Source organism: Monodelphis domestica, chromosome 1, assembly GCF_027887165.1.
Source record: "Monodelphis domestica isolate mMonDom1 chromosome 1, mMonDom1.pri, whole genome shotgun sequence".
Classification (NCBI taxonomy): domain Eukaryota; kingdom Metazoa; phylum Chordata; class Mammalia; order Didelphimorphia; family Didelphidae; genus Monodelphis; species Monodelphis domestica.
In genome coordinates this window covers 731,755,681-731,778,535 of record NC_077227.1, presented here as the reverse complement: position 1 = coordinate 731,778,535, position 22,855 = coordinate 731,755,681, and the positions used below count along the sequence as shown (strand labels likewise).

General features: G+C 37.5%; 1 protein-coding gene across 5 annotated transcripts in view; it reads left to right on the top strand.

Annotated features, from left to right (window-relative positions):
* CTNNA2 (catenin alpha 2) overlaps positions 1-22,855 on the top strand; it is a 1,548,366-nt gene that overhangs the window by 1,467,205 nt on the left and 58,306 nt on the right. For all 5 annotated transcript variants that reach the window (XM_056824737.1, XM_001364449.4, XM_007477790.3 and 2 more), the window contains exons 15-16: positions 5,560-5,741; positions 18,730-18,835. In XM_056824737.1, coding sequence (XP_056680715.1) covers positions 5,560-5,741; positions 18,730-18,835 — 288 coding nt within the window. The remainder of the gene's footprint in view (positions 1-5,559; positions 5,742-18,729; positions 18,836-22,855) is intronic.

Genomic DNA, 22,855 nt, shown 5'->3' with positions numbered 1-22,855 from the left:
TTTACCCCCAGTAGTGAGAAGAACTGCTGACTGGTTTTGTATTCTGTTCATGAAAAAGTCCAAAAAAACTCACCTTCCCATACTTTGCTAGATCCAAGGAATAAGTGTTTTGTGTTTTACTTGGTTTGATTATTGCCTGGATTATTATATATTATTTTTTAGACAGAATGGCTTTAATATGTTAACATTTCAAACTGCTGAGTTATATTGATAAGCCCTAATTAAAACTCATGTGCTGCATTTCAATTTGATTAACTTGCAAATTTCCCGGTTTGTGATCTACTGTTTATAGATAACCTTTTTTTTTTTTTAATTTCAGTTTCGAGAAAGGTCAATTGTGAAATTTTAAAGAGTATTTTAGCTACATTTGGGGGAAAAATCTTCCTGATCACTGGAAGTGATATTAATAAGAGAAAGTATAATGACACTCATATGTGAGCCACACGTCGTTAAGTATATTATGTGGGTTGAGGACCCCTAGAGTCACATGGATTTCTGGGTCCAAAAATCACTTTCTCATGCTTCAAAATGAGTTCTTAGAGAATATCAAAGCATGTTGCTAATTATTCTTGTGCTTTTTGGATGCCATCTCAGAAATATATGGAAGTGTGTAAAAGGCACCAGGAGAGCAGTCCAGAGACCCTTGCTGTCCTGGCTGTTCCTGACCTTATTACCAAATTACAAGCTAAAGTAAGTAAGCTAGCACCCTAACAAATACCTAATGAGTGCTTTCCTTCATCCCTGAATTATAGATTATAAGAGAAGAGGTGATTCCTTTTAGGAAAGGAGAGATATCTTGTTGAGGAGATAAAACTTACAGGAAAATTATATAGTATCTAATTGAGTACAAACATTTAAGTACCCAATATGCATAAGGCACATGGGATACATATGCTGTGTCCCCCCACTCCACTGTTCACTATACTTTGGAAATACAAAAGTTCAGAAGAAAAATAAAAGCACCTGCCTTTATGTGGCTTATGTTCTACTGGCAGGATGTGACTTGTAAGAGATAAAAGCAGTGAAAGATAATCTTAGGATGAGGGAGAGAACAGTAGCAACTAAAGGGACCAGACAAACTTTTCTGTAGGCAATGACATGTGTATTGAACTTTGAAGGAGCAGAGAGATTCTGCAGAAAAGCCTATAATTAAATACTATTTTGGATTATAGAAATTGGAAGTATTGCCATAGGTTAAAAAAGGGAACCAGTGGTGTGAATTTCATTATTTACCAGTTGAACTTTAAATCATCCTGAAGAGGACTTTGTGATTAAGGTCTGATTGTGAATAATTAACTTCATAAAGTAAGAGATTGAAGGATGAATGGAACCCCCTGAGAAACTGACTTTTGAAACAGGAAGCCCATTTGACTCTAAGGGTCCTCAACCCACATAATACACCTAATGATGTGAAAGTTAGATACAAGTATCCAATGCATTTTCACATTGGGATTATTAAATTCATTTTAGGGTCTGTTATATAGCAAAGCAAAATGTCTTATGAAATGGAAACTTTTGGTCCTTCCAGTTAAATATCAAAGTAGACCTCCCATGTCATAACATCCTGGGTCTCTTTAAAATAAGACACACCTATAAAACTCATCAGTCTGTAGGAATTGTCTCCCAGAACTGAAGAGGTACAGCAAGGACTTTCCATTCTTTTCATTTTGTTAAAAGTCAGGAAGTCTCTGCTTTCAATCTCTTGTTTTTGTTATCATAGAAGAAGTCTATCATCTATTCAACAAGCTACTTTGTATCAGGCACTGTGCTAAGTAATAGGGATACAAAGACAAAGAAATAAAACAATCCAGTCTCTTTTCTCAAGGAGCTCACAGGCTAAAGGGTGAGATAATATGAAAATAATCTATCTTTTCTTTGTTTCTTTTTTCCTTTTTTCTTTCCATCTATCTATATAGGTATAGATATAGATATAGATATTCACATAAAAGTCTATATATACATATGTATATATAAGACATAGAGAAGGCAAATTGGAGATAATCAAGGGAAAAGGATAAGGAAGTAGGGAGAGAGTAAATAAATTCAACAGCCTTGGTCCCTTCGCTAGAATTGAAGGGTAAATACTTACAGGAGATGGAGAATAAAAATAGTTTTGCTCTAATTATATAGTAACCATTGTCTCTTATTCTTTGTTTTTCAAATTCCTTGTCCTCTTCAGGTGTCCCTTCCTCTATTAATCCTTCCCTGTTCCTGCCAGTTATTACTTTTATTTTTCTCCTCAATTATTTCTTGTATTATTCTTCATGGAGTGAATGCTCTGTTCTCTCCAACCTCAGGAAAAATGTAATTACTTTGCAAGAAGTGAGTGATGTCTTTTTCACTTGTTTTTATATATAGCCAAGGCCCATAAAATATTAAGATTTTAATAATGATAGCACCCATTTACATAGAATTTTTAGAAAGCATTACCTTATCTGATTCTCACAAGAACCCCATAAAATAGATGCTATGATTATCCCCATTTTAAAGATGAGGAGCCTGAGGCAGAATAGATTTAGTAACTTGTCCAAGTCATATAGGAAAGAAAACATGTGAAGGAGGATTTGAAATCCTGTCTATCTGACTCCACCAATTTGCCACCTAGATATTTAATAGTCAGTAAACATTTATCAAGAGCAGACTGTGTGCCAAACACTGTGCTAAATGTTGAGAATAAAAAGAGGTAAATGCCAGTATCTGACCTCAAGGAATTCACAATTTCTTTGTTAAATATCACTGCTTTAAGTACTGAGTCAAGTTGGGAAGGGGTCTTTCACTCTACTCATTCTTTCACTCTATCCATTCATATACTTTAGGCACTTGAGTCATATATTTATTCATTCCTTCTATTTTCTCATTCATTCCTGAACTCATTCATTCACACAATTCATCCATCTCATTCTTTTTTTTTTATTCAACAATTTTACATTTCAGGAGATAAAGAAAATTAAAATGCAGAAAGAATACTAGTAAATGAACTACTACTAACACTCTATTCAAAGGTTTTCCTTGGATTAGTTAGATGGGAGCCAGAAAATTGCACTCCTGATCATCCTCCAAATAAATACACACCACTAAACCTCCCAGTAGTAAGCATTCTGGAAGAGCTTTTGTTTGATAAGAAGCTTTAGAATTATTTCACTAAGACATGTAGACTCTCTCCCTCTCCCTTCTTCTCTTCTCTTCTCTTCTCTTCTCTTCTCTTCTCTTCTCTTCTCTTCTCTTCTCTTCTCTTCTCTTCTCTTCTCTTCTCTTCTCTTCTCTTCTCTTCTCTTCTCTTCTCTTCTCTTCTCTCTCTCTCTCTCTCTCTCTCTCTCTCTCTCTCTCTCTCAATAGATATATGATGGATGGATGGATAGTGATAGAGATAGAGATCTATATACATTTACCTTTCTGCTCTGATATTAGTTTGATTTCTCCTATTCAGTGGCCAAATACCTACTCCCTTTCTATGCTCCCCTTCCCAACACTTCATTACTAAAGAATCTGTTTCCTTTCATCTGGTGATAGTTTGCCAAGACCAAGTAGGAAAAATTGTCTGGAATAGAGTTGTTTGAACAGATATAATCAAAGAAAATGAACAGCCTTTTTACCGAGAATTTGGATGGCACCTTTAGGCCCCTTTGATTTCACACATGTATTCTCCAGCACTATTGTGAGGTGGATGGCGTATGTTTGGCCACCATTTTGGAAACAGCCAGGAATTGTTTGGCCTGAAGGTGGTCTTATAATTCTGATGTTTTGATCACCGCAGAGAGTCTGTGCTTTTCAGAGTAACTAAATAACTTACTTCCATTTCTGAGATTCCCTGGTTTCCTTCCTGACAGCTCAAATCTCATCTTTTGCAGTCTTTGTCCTCCTCTCTCTGACTGAATATCTCCAGTATACCTTGCCTGTATCTTTTTTTGTATGTTGCTTCACCCATTAGTCTGGGCTCCTTGAGAGAAGGGATCTGGAACATCAATTCTTTTCCTTTGTTTTTGCCTTTTGTATCTCTAACACTTAGCACAATGCCTGGCACAGAGTAGTGCTTAATAAATGCTCAGTGACTGACTTCTCTGATGCTACTAAAAATAAATTCCATTTTTTTCTTGGGAAAGGAGGCTTTTCCCAATTGCCTCCAAATACTGATGCTTTCCTTTCCCACATTGCTTTCTATTTACTTTCTAGAAAAACAGATATGAATTAGACAGATATATGTTAGATGCATGAATGTTTGCATGTATATATCTGCATGTATATTTCATGTGTGTATTTGTATGTTCATATGTGTATGTGTGCATATATTCAAAAGTGTGTGTGCCTGCATGTAAGGGGTAGGTAGTTCAGTAAATAGAACACTGGGTCTAGAGTCAGGAAGATCTGGATTTCAATCCTGCCTCAGAGAATAAATGTGTGATCCTGGGCAAAAGACACAATTTCTTTCAGCCTCAGTGTTCTCATCTGTAAAATAGGAATAAAATAGAACCTTCTTCCTAGGGCTATTGTGAGTACCAAATTAGATAATAATTGTGAAATGTTTAGCATACTTACGTCACATATAAAGTGCTATGGTAGTGTTAGCTATTTTAATTATATAGATTATATTTATATATGACATGATCTATATGTAGATGTGTATAGATAGTAGATAGATGCATACATATATTATATCGATACACACACATTAGGCAGATACATATTAGATACATATGTATTAAATAGATACATATATTAGATAGATACATACATATTAGGCAGATACATATATATTAGATGGATAGATACATATTTTGAATAGATAGATATATACCTGTTGGCTAGATAGATTCATATATGCATACATTTAATAATTTAAGTTATTTTCTTTTTACTCCAGTAGAATGTACCCAAAATGTTTTTTTTTTCCCTTTCTTTTTATCCCCAGTACTGAGTAGAGTGACAGGCACACAGTAGGTGCTAGTGTCTGGTGACTGATTGACTGACTGGGCCATTTCCAGCTACTTCTGCACATGGGGCAAGCATCTCTAGTTAGGCACCAGGAGTTTTTCAGTTTGGCATCACATGGTTAGTGGAGGCTGGCAAGAAATAGGGAAAAGTAGGAGATTTGGGGCAAATACTAACCCTAGGACACTAGTAGCTTTAAACTAATGAATGAGAGAAATACTCCGCACCACGACTACTCCCCCAGACAACAAGGTAATGTAGTTCAGTCATTTCTGTCTGACTCTTTATAGCCCTATTCTAGATTTTCCTCACAGAGATATTGGAGTGATTTGCTGTTTCCTTCTCAAGCTCATTTTACAGATGAGGAATTGAGACATGGTTAAGTGACTTTCTCAGGGTCACACAACTAGTAGGTGTCTAAGACCAATTTTGACCTCATGAAGTTGGACAACAAGGTAAAAACTGGAGTGGAAACAGTTTTTAATTTTCTACCCTGGGACAAAAGGGTTGGTAGCCCAGGCCTAGTTATGGCTCAGAGAAAATACAACCATTTTTCATTTTCTCTTTGACTATTTACAGAAAAAGTCAGTCGGTTTCCTCTTCACATTTTCTATTTCTCTGAATCTCACGCAGGCCATCATGGCTCAGCTACCCCAAGAGGAGAAGGCAAAAATAGCAGAGCAGGTCGAGATCTTCCATCAGGAAAAGAGCAAGCTGGATGCCGAGGTGGCTAAGTGGGATGACAGTGGCAATGACATCATCGTCCTGGCCAAGCAGATGTGTATGATCATGATGGAAATGACAGACTTTACGAGGTAAGGCCCCATGCCATTCTAATCAAAGCCAGTGATTGGGGACGATCAGAAATAGCATGTCTATTTTCCCTGGAGCTGGCTGACTGCGTTGCCAATTAGCATCAGGCCAGTCAGCCAACTATAGCAGAACAACCTATTCAATTAGCTAGCATTGCATTTGCCAAACAATTATTTAACCCCTATTGTGTACAGCACATTTATATTCATTTCTGCCTGGCCTGATCCTGCTTTTCAGCTTGACTGGCCAGTAATACTTTTAGAAAAAGGAAAGGAAATAGATTCCTATCTCGCAAACATTTTAGGGAGTTTCCATCATGAGTTATGAATTTGTATGATTACAGAAAGAAAGTAGAAACCTCACTTTGAGTGAGGTTCCTTTTCTATGTTACTTTCCCTTATTAGAATATAAGCTCCTTGATGGCAGGCCATGTCTCATTCTGTTTGTACTTGTATTCCTAGCACCTAGCCCATTTCCCGGTACATAGGAACTGTTTAATAAATGTGCACTGATTTGTATGGTGCAGGGGATTGAATTCTAGTTCTCAAAGAGAAGAAGGTCTGAGCTCAAATCTTGCTTCTGGGATTTCTTTAATCATGTGACCATAAACAATTCAACCAACCTTTCTGGGCTTTGGCATCATAATCTAATGATGCCTAAAGCATCCCCATGCATTTCTAAAAGACCCAAATGAATATATATTTCTTTGCAAAACTTAAAGAGCAATCTAAGTGTACAGCATAAAGATCAGAGATTTAAACCTAGATGGGATATCAGAAGTCATCTATGCTAACCCCTTAATTTTATAATTAAAGAAACTAAAACACAAATAGGTGAAGAACCAACTCACCCGTGTACTCAGCATGAGAAGCAAGGTTTGAACCTTGGTCCTCTGCCTTGTAGAGGGCTACCATATTTTCATTTGTTTGTTTTCCTTTGAAACTTCAGTGCCCTGTTTTACTAAATGCTTACTAAGTCTGTACCTTTCCTATCACATAAAGGTGAGCTGAAGTTTGATAAAGCAATATCTTGAATTACCTAGAGAAAATGTATTATGTTAATTAAAAGTGGTATTATTCAAACCTATCCAATCTAGACCCTTTTATATATATATATATATATATATATTTTTTTTTTTAAGAATATTTTTCCATGGTTACATGATTCACGATTCCCCACCCCCCTTTCCTTTCCCCTCCCGGAGCTAAAACGTAGTTCCATTGGGTTATCCATATATCATTGTTCAAAACCTATTTCCATTTTATTCATATTTGTAGTAGAGCAGTCCTTTAACATCAAAAGCTTATTCAAATCCCCATCAAACCACATGGTTGATCCTATGTTTTTCTTCAGCATTTCTGCTCCCACAGTTCTTCCTCTGGATGTGCATAAGCTCCTGTGTATTGTCCTGGGTCATTGCATTTCTGCTAGTAGAAAATTCTATTACATTTGCCAGTCTAGACCTTTCTTGATCCAAACCAATGCAATAAGTATTTATTAAATGCCTACTATAAGCTAGAGATATAAACAGAATGTATATTTGACTGGTATGCTTAGCACAGTGCCTGGCACATGGTGGGTTCAAAGGAAATGGTTGATATTCTCAGTTAATGAGTAGATACTGATGATCAAAGTTGAAGGTTATAAGGAATGCCAATACGTTACTATGCAGGATACCCTCTGGGTTCTTAATTGATTCTGGAATGTGTCAACAAGGAAAGGATGGATAGATACAAAAGTTAGGCTATAGATGTGAGGCCAAACTAGATTTTTATCTGGTTGTGGGGAGGGTGTGGATATGTGTACTAAATCTCAGGCTTATTCTTCCTCATTGCTCATTAGTACTCATGAAATTCAGTGGAGCTGATGCCTGGTGGATGCTCTATGGGACCTTCAAATGCCATTGCATTCATTAGTGACATTGATGAGAGAGTCCATTGGTTCTTCTTTGACAGCTTCAGGTCATCAAAAAATAAGAGTGTTGCTTCCATCTGAACAATTTTTAAAATTTGAACTTTTTTTTTCTTTTTTTAAAAATCTGAGCTATCAGATCAGTCTCCTTTACCCCACTGCTAGGTTTTGGATGACTCAATTTGCTTCCTTTCAGCATTTTAATGGCCATTGAGCATTATGTAATCCATTAATGACATTCCTGATAGAAATAATCATATTATTTTGGGAAAATAATTAATCTAGTCATCTTATTAGTTGGGAATGGGAGTATTTTATAGGGTTCTGAGGATGACACATTGCTATAATCATTTGAGGCTTGTGCATTTTTTACAAAGTCTCATCTCTTCCTGCTAAGCCAGACAGGGATTGCTTTAACAAAACATTCTCTTAAGGATTTCAAAAGCACCATTTGACACCCTTCAGTCATGAAATTCCTTGAGGGCAAAAGCTGTTCTTCATATCTGCCTTTTTCTTATTGTTGTTGTTGTTGTTTAGTCTTTTCTCAGTCATCTCTGACTCTTTATGAGCCTGTTTGGGGTTTTCTTGGCAAACATAACTGGAGACTGTCATTTCCTTCTCTCTCTCATTTTAGACATGAGGAACTGAGGAAAAAAGGGTTAAGTGACTGGCTCAGGGTCATATAGCTAGAAAGTATCTGAGGCCAGATTTGAACTCAGCAAGTTGATTCTTCCTGACTTCCCTGTGGGCATTCTATCCAATGCCCATTTGGCTGCCCTTTGGATTTGAAGCACCTAGCATGGTGCCTTGGGGATTGCAGACACTTAATCCATGCACTGAATTGACTTTCATTGTTGTGGTGCACTAGATACTTAGAACATTTTTCATTCTAAGAAAAAGAACTTTGAGGGTCTAAATTATGACACTATAGAAAGTGTTAGGTTTGGATTTGGACTACATATGAGTTAGGTTTTGATCCTACTCTTTTAATTTCTACCTCTGTGACTTGGGGCAAATCTCTTAGATTTTCTGGGCTTAAAATCTGTGATCCTATCATGCTCACCTCCATATCATTTAAGCCCTGCTTCCCCCCCCCCATACAGCTCATTCATACACCTTTCATTTAACTTCTTCCATTCCGTGGAAGTCTTAAGACTTGTTCCATCTTCAAATAATTCTCTAATGGTTTATTTTGTTTATGTTTTTGAATTTAATTATCTTTATGTCAGATCTTTGAATTCAGGAGCTATCTCATTCTTACTCTTGTATCTCTAGTGTTTTGCATAATGTCTGGTACAAAGTACCTAACAAATGTTTGTTAAATCTTACTGGGTATGAGAAGAAACAAAAACAAACAAACAAAAAACCCTTCTTGACCACCAGTGCCTACTATGAGTTTTTGCTTAAATATTTTGGGTTCTTTGGAGGGATCTTACCCTTTCCTTCAGTGCCAGAAAGAATGAAAGGATAGTAGTAGTAATAGTAGGAGTGGTAATAATAGTAGTAGTAGTAGTAGTAGCAGTGTTAGTAGTAGTAATAGTAGCAATAGTAGTAACAGTAGTAGCTGTAGTAGTAGTAGTAGTAGTAGTAGTAGTAGTAGTAGTAGTAGTAGTAGTGGTGGTGGTGGTGGTGGTGGTTGTACTGGTAGTAGTAGTAGTGGTGGTGGTGGTGGTAGTGGTAGTAGTAGTAGTAGTAGTAGTAGTAGTAGTAGTAGTAGTAGTAGTAATAGTAGTAGTATTGGTAATAGTGGTGGTAATGGTGGTGGTGGTAGTAGTAGTGGCAGTAATGATAGTAGTTTAGTAGTTGTAGTAGTGGTAATAATGTGGTGGTGGTGGCAGTGGCAGTGGTGGTAGTAATAGTGCTGGTAGTAGTAGCAGCAGCAGCAAAAGAAAAGTAAAAGATAAAAAATAATAATAAACAACTATATTTAATTAGTTCTTTAAAGACTGAAGTATTCTCCAGGCAAAGATAAAGCATAGACCTCTGATTTCATTGGAATAGGAAACTTCCAATGAGGACATTCTTTCTGCCCATGCAAATGGCACCTTCTCACAACATATTGTGCTAGAGCTGAGTACAGCAGAGGTGTCAAACACATGGCCCAGACTGCAAGTGGCCCACGACACTTCCGTGTATGGCCCTAACCAGATGAAATTGTACTTCCAATGTGATTTTAAAGTGTTGATATGTTACTAACAAAAATTCAATATATAAACATATGGTTTTCTAAGGCACTATGCAGGCTGCAGGCTCCCTTCTGTACAACTGAATGGCTCCTGTTTCCATTTGACTTTGACACCATGGCCTAGAACACTAAGAGGTTGTAACCTCTCTAGGAAGACATGTATAGCTCTTCTGCCTCTTCTTTTATAGATATTGTCATCTTGGATCCTTACAACAGCCCTTGAGAGACACGATGTTATGCCCATTTTATAGATGAGGAAACCAAGGCTAAGGGGTTAAATTCAATGAAATAAACATTTATTATTTGCTGTATCCCAGCAAGGGCAGCTAAGTGGATAGAGTGCCAGGATTCAAACCAGGAAGACCTGAGTTCAAATTTGGTCTCAGACACTTACTGTCTGTGTGACTCTGGCCAAGTCCCTTAATCCTGGTGGCCTCAGTTTCCTCATCTGTAAAATTACCTGGAAAAGGAAATATCAGGTATTCTAGTACCTTTGCCAAGAAAACCCCAAATGGACTTATGAAGAAGTTGACATGACTAAAACAACTGAACAACTTGAACAATGTATTCTAGGCACTGTGCTCAGTACTATGGATAAAAAAAGTAGGCAAAGGACAATCCTTGTCCTCGAGGAGCTTACAATTTAATGTGGAGTTGGGGCATCATGCAAACACATATAGAAAAAGCAAGCTATGTCGAAGATAAACAGGAAATAATTAACAGAGGCAAGGCACTGGAATTAAATAGGAAATGAGGTTTTAGTTAAGACTTAAAGGATGGTAGAGAGGTCAGTAGATGTGATAGAGGAGGGAGAACATTCCAGGAATGGGAACAGCCTGGAATGAAGAGAGGGACTGTCTCATTTGTGGAACAGCCAAGGAGACAAGTGACACTGGATTAAAGGGTGGAATAAGGGATAATAAAATAGAAAGGTAGGAGGGGGTTAGGGTATGAAGGGCATAAGGACTGCCAAACAGAGCATTTCGTATTTGCTCCTAGAGGCAGTAGAGAGTCATTGGAATTCACTAAGTAGGCAGATGGCATGGTCAGACTGGCATTTCAGGAAAAGCACTTTGGTGGTTGAATGAAGAATCAATTGGAGTGGAGAGAGAATTGAGGCAGGCAGACCCCTTAGCAGTCATTAAAGTAGTCCATATAGAAAGCGATAAAGGCCTGTATGGAGGGTGAGCAGCATCAGAGGAGCAATGGGGTTTATTCAAGAAATATTGCCGACATGAAATTGGTGGGCTTGGATTGGATAAGGAAAGAGGAGATAATAAGGAATCCAGGGTGACTCCTAGGTGGCGAGCCTGAGGGACTAGGAAGATGCTGTTATTTCCTTAAGTAACCATGTCCAAACATTCCACATATCTCTCCCCAACTTCTAATTTGCATGTTTCATCTCACTGGATTCTCACAACAGCCCTCTGTGGTTAAATGGTCTCATTTTCCTCAGTTTCTAAATGGAGGAGCTGATGCTAAAGGTTCAGAAACTTGTTTAGGGTAATTGATATAGTGCAAGATTCAAACTCATCTTTTTCTAATCCAATTGTAGCCTCCTTTCCTCTATGGTGAGGGTAGTTTTGAAATGGAAGAGGGGAATTTTTGTTCTAAGAGTTAGAAAAGATGGATGATCTCAATGGAAGTAAGATGGAAACACAATTTCCTTTTTTCTTCAATCAGCAAGGTCATCACTTTTTAAAAATGGGATATGCTGACTTTACAGCTTCTTTGTGCAGAGCCCTGTGGGCATCTATCTAGCTCAAGGCCCTAAGCAGCAGGCTACATCCAGCTCCCACTCTTCATTTAGGAGCCATCCCCAGCTCCATGGCCAACCAGAACTGCCTCTGACAAAAAAGGAAGGGGGCCAGTTGATTAGAAGACATAATTACAGTTGGACTACATATTCCCAAACCAAGTGATTACAGTCCCTTTGTGGGCTATGGTATTCCTTCCTCTGATTATCTTGTTTTCCCTTCTCTCTCTAGCTAATTCATTAATCCAGTTCAGTAATCTACATGATATCTATTCCATTATTATTGAAAATTAAAGTGCTTCTGCTACATTGTTTGTAGAGTAGCTTCTTACGAAGGCCACCATGGACCTTTCCAAGCAGACTGCCCAAACTCAGAATTTTGCTTCCTTGGAAAAGATGCCAAAGAGATAATCAAAGGTGAATTCCTTCTTTGCATTTTGGTTGCCAAAAATAAATAACTCATGCTAGTAGTGCCTTGAATTATAAAAAGAATTAAACAACAACAACAAAACCAAAATGTCCAAGGAAGCAAAGAGACACTGTCCTGTATTGATGGTGGTCTTTATTCTCTTGGCTCTTAGCATACATTTAGCACCTTGGAAAGGGCCTTGACTTGGGATTTCACGAAATAAACTAATAATGTTGAAGCACAGCTTCAACTCCAATAGGAAGCCGTGTTAGGCCTGGCAGCCCCAGTTGCATGGACATTATTAAACATTGGCAAATTTTACCTTCTCTTTGAAAACAATAACAACAACATAAAATGGCAAGAAATAAAGACTGGAAAAAATAATGGAGTAACTCTTTTACATAAATAAATATTACAGCATTGAGGAGGGAGCCAGATTATCTTGATATCTGTACCTCAAGCATATTGCATAAAAATTCATATGTGAAACCATTGCCTCTATTTTGGAATCTAAATAGCATTTGAAAAGTTAACTCATACCATGAGAGGGCTAATGTTGCCCCAAGAAACCGTAACTTCCACATTTTCTGGCATAAGTATTGGAAACAAAACTAAGATGCTAAATTATCATCACTTTACATTTGGAACTTGTTGAATTGGGAAATTTAGGAATGTTCTGCTGGAAATGATCAAAATTCAACTACTCTTTCTTTGATGCCTCTTTGTTAAAAGAATACTTCATGGCATCCTACTAAAAATAAACAATCAGAATGAGTGTTGATTAAAATTATTTTTTACCACATACTATGAGCCCTGCCTAAATAGCTCAGGGCAAGATTTTCTTCGTATCATGCTTTGAGTCACAGCTAGCAAGCTTTGGTTTTGTATCCCATAGTAAATAGTGTTTGATAGACATGAAGAGAATTGTAGCAAAGGAACAGGGAATGAGATTTAAATGCATTCACTCAGATTGTGCCTCAAGTCATTTGGCTACCTTGGGAGGAAAGGGGAAGAGATGTTGTTTCATAATTTGGGGCTCATGGGTCAGAGCTCTTGTGGAATGTGGGGCTGCCAGAGGAAAGCGGAATGCGTTAGGTTTTTAATTCAAACAGCCTAAGCCTTCTCAGTGGGTACCTTGATGATATTACCTGGGAAGCAGGAATTCTCTAACCCATTTCTCCAAGCAAAATGGCAGCCATGTAGAAGAGTGGATAGAAGATAAAATAGTGGAGTCAGGAAGACTTAAATAAGTTAACTCTGGTCAGATTCCTAAGAGCCCTGCAACTGGGCTGGCTAATTACTTAATTTCCATCAACCACAGTTTCCCTGTCAGTAAAATGGGGACAATAATACCACCTAAATCAGTGCTGCTATAAGGATTGGCTGAACAAAACACTAGTGAAGACCTTTCATGATCTTCAAGCTCTCTATTAGTCTTAGCTATCATTGTTATTGTTATTTACTTGCTTCAGCTGTGTTCAAATCTTTGTGACTCCATTTGGAGTTCTCTGGGAAAAAAGATACTGGAAATTTTCCAACTCATTTAAAATGAGGAAACTGAGGCAAAAAGGGTGAAGTTACTTGTACAGGAATACATATTGAAATATCTGAGTCCATATTTGAACTCAGAAAATGGTGTCTTTCATCTATGGTATTTATATAACTAAAGGTTTACAAAGTGTGCTACATATATTATGTCATTTAATCCTTACAACCTATAAATTAGAGGTACCATAAGATTTTGAATACAGAACCGACTTGGAAGGAAGAATGAAACAACTATGAATTAAGTGTGTGCCAGCCACTGGAGTAAGCTCTTTACAAATATCATTTTATTTAATCCTTCTAATCACCTGGGGAGAGTGAAGTCATTATTACTTCTATTTTTAACAGTTGAGGAAACTGAGGCAGAGATTACATGATTAATTGAGGGCTGATGTCCTGTCTCTGATACACACAGTTTGTATAATCCTAGGCAAGTGGCTTAATATTTTAGTGCTCCCAGGCAACAGCCTAAATTCTTATATTGGCAGAGAAGGTTGTATTAGTGGGAAGTTTTCTTATAGAGAGTTCCATATATTTATGAAATGACAAGTATGATCCCAAAGCAAACAAAAGGGAAAGCAACACTTGCTGATGTATCTGTAAAAGGCAAATGAGTGTGAACATATGTGTGTGTGTATTTGTGCATGAATATATTGAGAATATTTCAATGGATATGACCCCCCACATTCAATTATTTTCATCAATATTCTCCATGGTCTGCCCATACAATGAGATCATTTCTTAGATTCCATTTTATATTTGACTGAGGGAATCTTGACTCAGATATTGGGGACAGTTCTCTGATTTCTTTTGAAATCATTTTTCCAGATGTCCTTCATGCCTGGAATGTTTTCCCTCCTTAGCTCTGCCTCCTACACTCTGTAAGAATTAAAATTATGAGACTGGCAATAAATTAATAATTTTATTAACCAAAGGTAGTAGGGGAAAAGAAAGATGGAAAGATAAGAGAGAGAAATATAAAGTTACTTTCATTATTGATTCATTTATCTGGCTATTCTACAGCCACCATTTTGGGCCCTGGAACCATGCTCACAGGGAGGTCCAGTAAGCAACAAACAAGGAAGAAAAGAGCCTGAAATTTGCTTTTGCCTCAGTTTATCAAACTTCTTCTCCATTTATTAACTCCCCCACAACACATCTCAGGAGCCAACCATGGCTCTCCATTTTCCTGAGAAGGGGGGAGGGCAGTCCAGGTGGTATTTGCAGGGAAGATCATCCTGCCCTCCTGGACTCTTGATATTCTTGACTCCATTTTTCTGGCTGCTGTTCTACTGCTGTGACTGATTTTACCCAGTGATTTCCCTTACACAATCCCTTACACAGTCCTCACTTCCAGGTCCCATGCCATGTACACATAATTGAAAGGAGGAAGGGTAAATTTCCTTTTGCACACCTCCTTGGCTTCCTTCACATGTCAGCTAAATCTCACCTTCTCCAAGAAATCTTTCCTGAACTTGTATGACTTTTAGTGCTGAAACCTTCTCTCTTGGTTATTCCTTACATGTGCATTTGTATCTATGCTCCTTGAGAAAAAAGGTAATTTTCTGGTATGTTCCCAGTGCCTGGCATATAATAGCTACTTCAGAAATATTTATTGTCCTACTGACTGTCATTATGAAGTGATGTATAACATTTAAATAGAATCAAGGACTTGGGGTCAAGAGACCTGGGTTCAAATCATTGGTTCCCTGTAAGGTTTCAAAGATTAATTTGTAACATGGACAAAATGTTAATTTCAATAAGAAATTAAGAGTTTTGATTAAGAAAATACTGCACATTTTAACTTTTCTATAAATGGGTTACTATTACTGTGTTTAGTCTATTTTTGTCTTTAAGTCATTCAGTTGTGTCCAACTTTTCATTACTCCATTTGGAGTTTTCTTGGCAAAGATACTGAACTGGTTTTCCATTTCCTTCTCTAGCTCATTTTACATATGAGGAAACTGAGGCAAAAAAGAGTTAAGTGACTTGCTCAGAGTTACATAGCTAATGTGTCTGAGATTAGAGTTCAACTGAAGATGAGTCTTCCCAAATTCAAACCTAGTGTTATATCTATACACCATGTTAATTATTTGTCAAGTTCAGTTCATTTCAATTCAAGAAACATTTCTTGAGTCTCTACTATATGTAGAATTATAGAATAAACAAGCCTCCCTATACTCAGGAAGCTTAGGGCATAGGGAATACAAAATACACCCAGATAAGTAAATATTTGAGATATAACATTCTGACAGAAATATACCCATATCAGCCTATCCAAAACAAAACCCTATTCAGAAAGCATAAGAATTTACAACTTCATCCTCAAAAGTAGTTTTCATGAAACTCTCCCAACAAATCAGGAGGTGATCTCCTCCTCCTCTTCTTCCTCTTCTGTCTCTTCTTCCTCCTTAGGTCATCCTTTTCTTCCTCCTTTCCCCCCTTTTCCTCCTCCTCCTCTTTCTCTCCCTCCTCCTCCTCCTCCTCCTCCTCCTTCTGCTTCTGCTTCTGCTCCTCCTCCTCCTCCTCCTCCTCCTCCTCCTCCTTCTCCTTCTCCTTCTTCTTCTTCTTCTTCTTCTTCTTCTTCTTCTTCTTCTTCTTCTTCTTCTTCTTCTTCTTCTTCTTCTTCTTCTTCTTCTTCTTCTTCTTCTTCTTCTTCTTCTTCTTCTTCTTCTTCTTCTTCTTCTTCTTCTTCTTCTTCTTCTTCTTTTTCTTCTTCTTCTTCTTCTTCTTCTTCTTCTTCTTCTTCTTCTTCTTCTTCTTCTTCTTCTTCTTCTTCTTCTTCTTCTTCTTCTTCTTCTTCTTCATCTTCTTCTTCTTCTTCTTCCTCTTCCCCATTTAACAAGTGGTCAAAGTATATGAACAATTCCCTGATGAAGAAATCTAAACTAACTTTAGTCATATGAAAAAATGCCCCAAACCACTATTAATGAGGGAAATGTATGTTAAAACAAATCTGAGACACTACCTCACATGTATCAGACTGGCCAATATGACAGAAATGGGAAAAAAAAAGATAAATGTTGGAGATGGTGTGGAAAAAAATGGGACACAAATACATTGTTGATGGAAGTGTAAAATGATATAGCTATTCTATAGAGCAATAGCAATTTGGAACCATAACCAAAGAGCCATTAAAGTATATATACTCTGGGACCCAGCAATAACACTACGAGATCTATATTCCAAAGAGATCAAAGTTGGGGAAAAGACCTACTTGTACAAAGTATATTTATACCAGCCATTATTTTTGTGGTGGAAAAGAACTGGAAACTGAAGGAATGCCAATCAATTGGAGAATAACTATACCATTATGCCATAAGAAATGACTGATGAAAAAGCTGATCATCAAAAAACCCGGATGACCTGAATGAAATGATGCAAAGTGAAGTGAGTAGAACCAGGAATGACAACTATTATCAGAAATGCAAGGATCCAGGACAACTCTAAGGATGTCATGATGAAAAACACTCTTTACTAAAGAAGGAACTCATTAAATCTGCATGCCGATTGAAGCATGCTATTCTTTATATATATATATATATATATATATATATATATATATATATATATATATATATATATATATATATATATATATACCTTCACCTTCCATCTTGGAGTCAATACTATGTACTGGTTCCAAGGCAGAAGAGGGGTAAGGGCTAGGCAATGAGGATTAAGTGACTTGCCCACGGTCACACAACTAGGAAGTATCTGAGGCCAAATTTCAACCCAGAACCTCCCTTTTCTGGCCTGGCTATCAATCCACTAAGCCACCCAGCTGTCTCCAATGCATTGCCATTCTTCACTTTATTTCCTCCATGAATTTTTTCTCTAGTGTAAACAATATGTCTCCTTTCACAACATGCTGAACATGGGTATATTTATTGTATAACACATGTATAAACTATATCAGTGATGGTGAACCTTTTAGATACCATGAGCCACACACCCCCACCAAGTACCAGGTGCACCCTGACCACCCCAACCCCTTTACCCCAGGCAAGAGAGGGAGAAAGTGCTTCCATTCCTCTCTCAGGGAGAGCCCTGAGCACTCCCCTCCCCTCCAGTGAGCCAGCCACCTTACCCCCTGTGTGCTCTCATTGGGCTGCTAAGGTAGAGGGAAGAGTAATGTGAAAAAATGTAGTAAGACACAGTGGATAGGGGAAAGGGAGCAGCTTCGCCTGAGTCCCTGAGCCTTTCTAGTAACAAACTTTGGGGTAGTGGGGAGGGTAGCTGAATGTCAAAAGAGTGCTCTCCTTGCCATCTTTGGCACCTGTGCCATATGTTTGGTATCACTGACCTATATCATATTACCTGTCATCTTAAAGAAAGTGGTAGGGTAGATGGGAGGGAGAGAATATGGATCACAAAATATCAGCAAACAATTACTGAAACTTGTATTAACATCATTGGGAAAAATAAGGAAAGGAAAAGAAAAGAAGGAAAAGGAAAGAAGGAAAAGGAAAGGGAAAGGAAAGGAAAGGAAAGGAAAGGAAAGGAAAGGAAAGGAAAGGAAAGGAAAGGAAAGGAAAGGAAAGGAAAGGAAAGGAAAGGAAAGGAAAGGAAAGGAAAGGAAAGGAAAGGAAAGGAAAGGAAAGGAAAGGAAAGGAAAGGAAAGGAAAGGAAAGAGAAAACAGGAAAACATTGGTGTATTGGCTAGAGGGCTTGGACTGAGGAAGCCCTGGGTTCAAACCCTGCATGACACTTAGTAATTGTGTTAGCCTGGTGAAGTAGCTTCACTGAAAAAGGAGGAAGTGGTCTTTTCAAGTTCTAAATCTGAAATTCTATGAAATGGAGCCAAGAAAAAATATGTTCAAATCCCATTCTGACATATACTTCCTATGTGATTTTCTAAGCTTTCTCATCTGAAACATCCCCCTCTCAATGTATTAGTAAGCTCAGCAGAATTAATGGAATTAAAACCATTTGAAATTTTGAGATGTTATAACTATTCATATTTTTGTTGTTGTTGAGCAAGGAAGGTCCTAGCTAACTCAGCCAATACACAGGAAACATGGGGCCAACTTGAATGAATAGTAATGGAACAAAGTGTTATGTGTTATTTTCTTTTAATTTTTAACTGTTATATTTTGATTTTTAATTATTAAAAGGTAAATATTTTAAATTTAAAAATATCTTTTGCTTAGATATTAATTCTCATTTCATATTTTCTTTCAGGGGAAAGGGCCCATTGAAAAACACTTCCGATGTTATTAATGCTGCCAAGAAAATTGCTGAAGCTGGTTCACGAATGGACAAATTAGCCAGAGCTGTGGCTGACCAGGTAATGTAATTGGGAAACACACATACTTTTCTGAATGTACTCTCTAATGAGCAACTGGATTCTATTTGGGTTTTTATGTGCCCAATAAATTTTTTTAAAGAATGAAATGTGAGGTTTACTAAACACTTCATCTGTATATCTTTTGCTCCACTCTGGATCCCATAATAGTGGGAAAGGAAGATATAGCTCAGAAGAGTCCTCATAACGTGTGACTATAAAGTTCAGAAATGACATGATTAAAAGTTTTTGTATCTCCTGAGAAGAAGGGACTTTCTAACCATAGACATTTGCCTCTCTTCAAACTGCATTAAAAAAAATAACATCTTCCTGTTTAAAAAAATCAGAAAACTTTCTTTTCTTATTATTTCTTTGGTGATTGCATCCATTTGGAGTATTTCTGCCCCAAAAGCATACCAGCCACTCATCTAGACTGTATTGATTTAGATTTCCAATAGCTTCTTGTTGGGGCATGGAAAATGGTAACTCGATCATGACCACCTAGTCAATATATATCACAGGCAGGATTTGAATTCAGATTTCCCTGGTCTGGAAACCAGTTCCCAAGCCACCAAGATAAACTGACTATTCATTTAGTGTTCATTTGAGTTTTAAACTGGTTTTAAAACCAGATGTGTGATTTTATGCATCTAGGGAACTTTCACCAAGGAAATTCCCTCTATCAATGCAGATTTGCAGGTTGTTTTTTTTTTTCAACTTACTATTTTAGAGAGTCGTCCCATTATTAAATGGTAAAGTAACTTGCATGGGGTTACCCAGCCAATTTGTGGCAGAAGCAGTTTAATCTAGATCTTCCTGACCTTAAATCCTACCCACTATTCATTACTCCATGCAGCCTCTAATTTGTAAATATGGATAGAGATGAGGCTGAGGCCAGTGATTACATTGATATCAGTAATTTTCCAGAAGGAATCCATATGTTTCAATATCAACTGGTACCTTCTCTGAGAAATAAGATGGATTGCCCAGGATTACACAACTGGTAGATGTCAGAGTAAGGACTAGAATCCAATTTTTCCTTGCTTCAAGGCTATCTATTCATTATGCTATTCTGCCTCTTTTCAATAATTTTGTATAAATGGAACCAGTCCCCTACTATGAGGGAAATCTTGTTTTGTACTTATGCTGTCCTTGCTTCCCCAACTCAGAAATTTGGAATCATCTATGTATGAAATTTCCCAAGAACTCTGCTGTAAAGTCTCCAGTGTTGTCATACCCAACAGTGAAATGACACTTAACATGGCTTCCAATTTAGCAATGGATCAGTGAGTTCACTGCCAAATGCATTCATGCTTATTTTGAGTGCTGTCCTTGACTTTTATAATTGGGTCCAGTTCAATGGAAAATTGATCATGGTAGCTCTTGAGATAATTGGCCATTTTTAAAAAAGCTTTAATTATCTGGGGATGGAGACCAACCTACTTCCCTACCATTTTCTGCAGTAGATACTGAATATAAGTGAACCCCTATTGCATGACTCATTGTCATCTTTGGAAGTAATAGTTGTACTGGACTGTCATTCAGTGACTTCCTCAGGAGATTCTGAGATGAGTGGGACTATTTATATTTAATGATATGGCTCTCTTCCACTCCTACCCCTTCCCTGGTAGCATGCATTATCCACATTTTGATTGGCTTTCACCCTAAAGTAGGCACACTTTGGTGATTACTGAATAATCATCTTCTTATGAGACCTGTACTAAACATCTGGCTTTGTCCTCCTAGTAGGGTCATTTCTGGACTCTATGCAAACATTGCTTGTCTTTGTCCAAGGACTACATCACCCTAGAAAATCTCTATCTTCCCTTAGAAAGTCTGATCTGTGAACTCTTAAACAAGAAAACTCTCAACTCTGGAGTTGCCCATGAAGCAAGTTCCTAAAGCTGTTGCTACTCAGGAAATGTCCTTTCCATGGATGTAATGCTAGATTCTGGAATCACATTGCCTGAACGAATTCAACAATTATCATTCCCATACACACACACACACACACACACACACACACACACACACACACACACTACAAGCACATATTGGGGCTCAATGCCACATAGGATGCCCATAATGACAATGCCTATAACATGCCTTTTCAAGTCACATATAAACCCATGTCAATACTTGCTTTATGACCTTTTATAGTCAAAAATCATACATGGGGGTGGTTCTAGAGGGCTTTCCTATGCATAAAATATGTTTTATAATGGAAAGAGCACTAGTTTTGGAGTTAGGGGACATGAATTCATATTTTGGCTATGTTACTTGTTACCCATGTTACCTTGGGCAAGTTACCTAATATTTCTATGCCATAGTTTCATCATCTCTAGACAGCTAGATGACAGTAGATTGAATACTGCATATAGAGTCAAAAGGCCTGAGTTTGAATCCTGATTAAGAAACAGCTAGTATCATGCTGGGCAAATGATTTGGCTCCTCTCTTCAAACATAAATGGACATGATAAAAGCTCCTGCCTCCCAGAATTGTGAAGATCCTATAAGACAATGCATGTAAAGTTCTTTGTAAGTCTTAAAGTGCTATGTAAATTATTGTGATTCTCATTAATATGTGTTTAGACGGTATGAGATCTAAAATCTCTCTAGAACTAAATCTGTAATTGTCTTTTTATTTATTTGTTTGTTTGTTTGTTTATTTATTTTTATTTTATTTATTTGAGCTACTCAACAGATCTTTCCCCTTATTTTTGCTTACTTCTGGGCTCTCACTAATTGTTGTGCATAGCTAAGGTTCCCAGATAACTAGACTTGTATATAATGTCACTGTAATTTGAACACCATATAGTTTGTCAGGGACACATTTGTCTAAGTCACTTCATTTCATTAGTTCCTTCATCTTTAAAATTAGGAGCTTCAAATAGATGTCTCAATCTGAGTTTAGAGTAATGTGAATTCAAATCTATGATCATATAACCCTCAGATTGATGTAAATTCCTCTCTGAGAAATCTACCAGTAGCTCTTGGAAGCAAGAATTTCCAAGTGTTTTGAGCATGTAACATATGTGTATCAGCATCTTTGGTCTTGGGGATTTCATATTAGTGAGAAGTTTTCATTATTATCCCTGACTTAAAGATGTTTAGCCTCTGAAGGGGGGGAGACAGTATCAGAACACTTGAAAATCCACTGAAATGAATGAAGTCATACTTGTCCCAAATCACACTACAGATTCACAATAAAGAATCACTGGAGGGAATCAAGTCACTTCATGCTGCCTCAATATACTGGGGAGAAAATTTTTTGGGGGGGATGATGAGGGGGGAAAATGTTTCCTAATTTTGGGGTTGACAAAAAACTGAGGCCTGAGTTCACGACAAATTTGTTGAGTTCTCACTGATGAAAGGTTTTGGGTAGAGAGAAGGGATAATGTGGGAGGCACTATCCTAGAGAAAGCAGGAGGAAAAGACATCTAGGTTTTGTCTGGAGGGCCTGGCTGTGTCATAGAGAAGAGCTGCCTCTTCATGAGAATATGGAGTGATGAAGGAGAGAATAATGATTTCAGGAAGAAATGAGATGTGAAAGAGAGGAGAAAGAACACACAGAAAACATCTCATTGTTTTCCAGCAAAGTATGAAATGAGCGACTCAGTTGAAAAGGTGGAAGGAAGGATTGGTGTTGGAAGCTCACAATAAAAGGAAAGGTTTAGAGCAGTTCCTGAGTTGAATGGGATAGAAATTCCTTTAGGGAAGAGTAAGAGTTTTTAGTGGATCCAGTCATCAATGTTTTCTGATTTCCTTAACTCTTCTTCAGCAATATGAAGGAGGAACATAGATAATAGATGGTTGGAGAAGCCTAAGGCTGGTATTTGGCAAAGTAGGATCAGTAATAGGGCAATGGAGACAGGGATTCAGGAATAAAGCATAATATGAAGTTGAATTGGCTCACCGGGAAGTCTAGTTTTGGAAAGGAGAAAAGTGGAACAAGAGCATGGTTTCTTAGAAAAGCAACCATAATGTCTAATCAAGATACCTTCCCCTGCTTTTCTCCCCCCT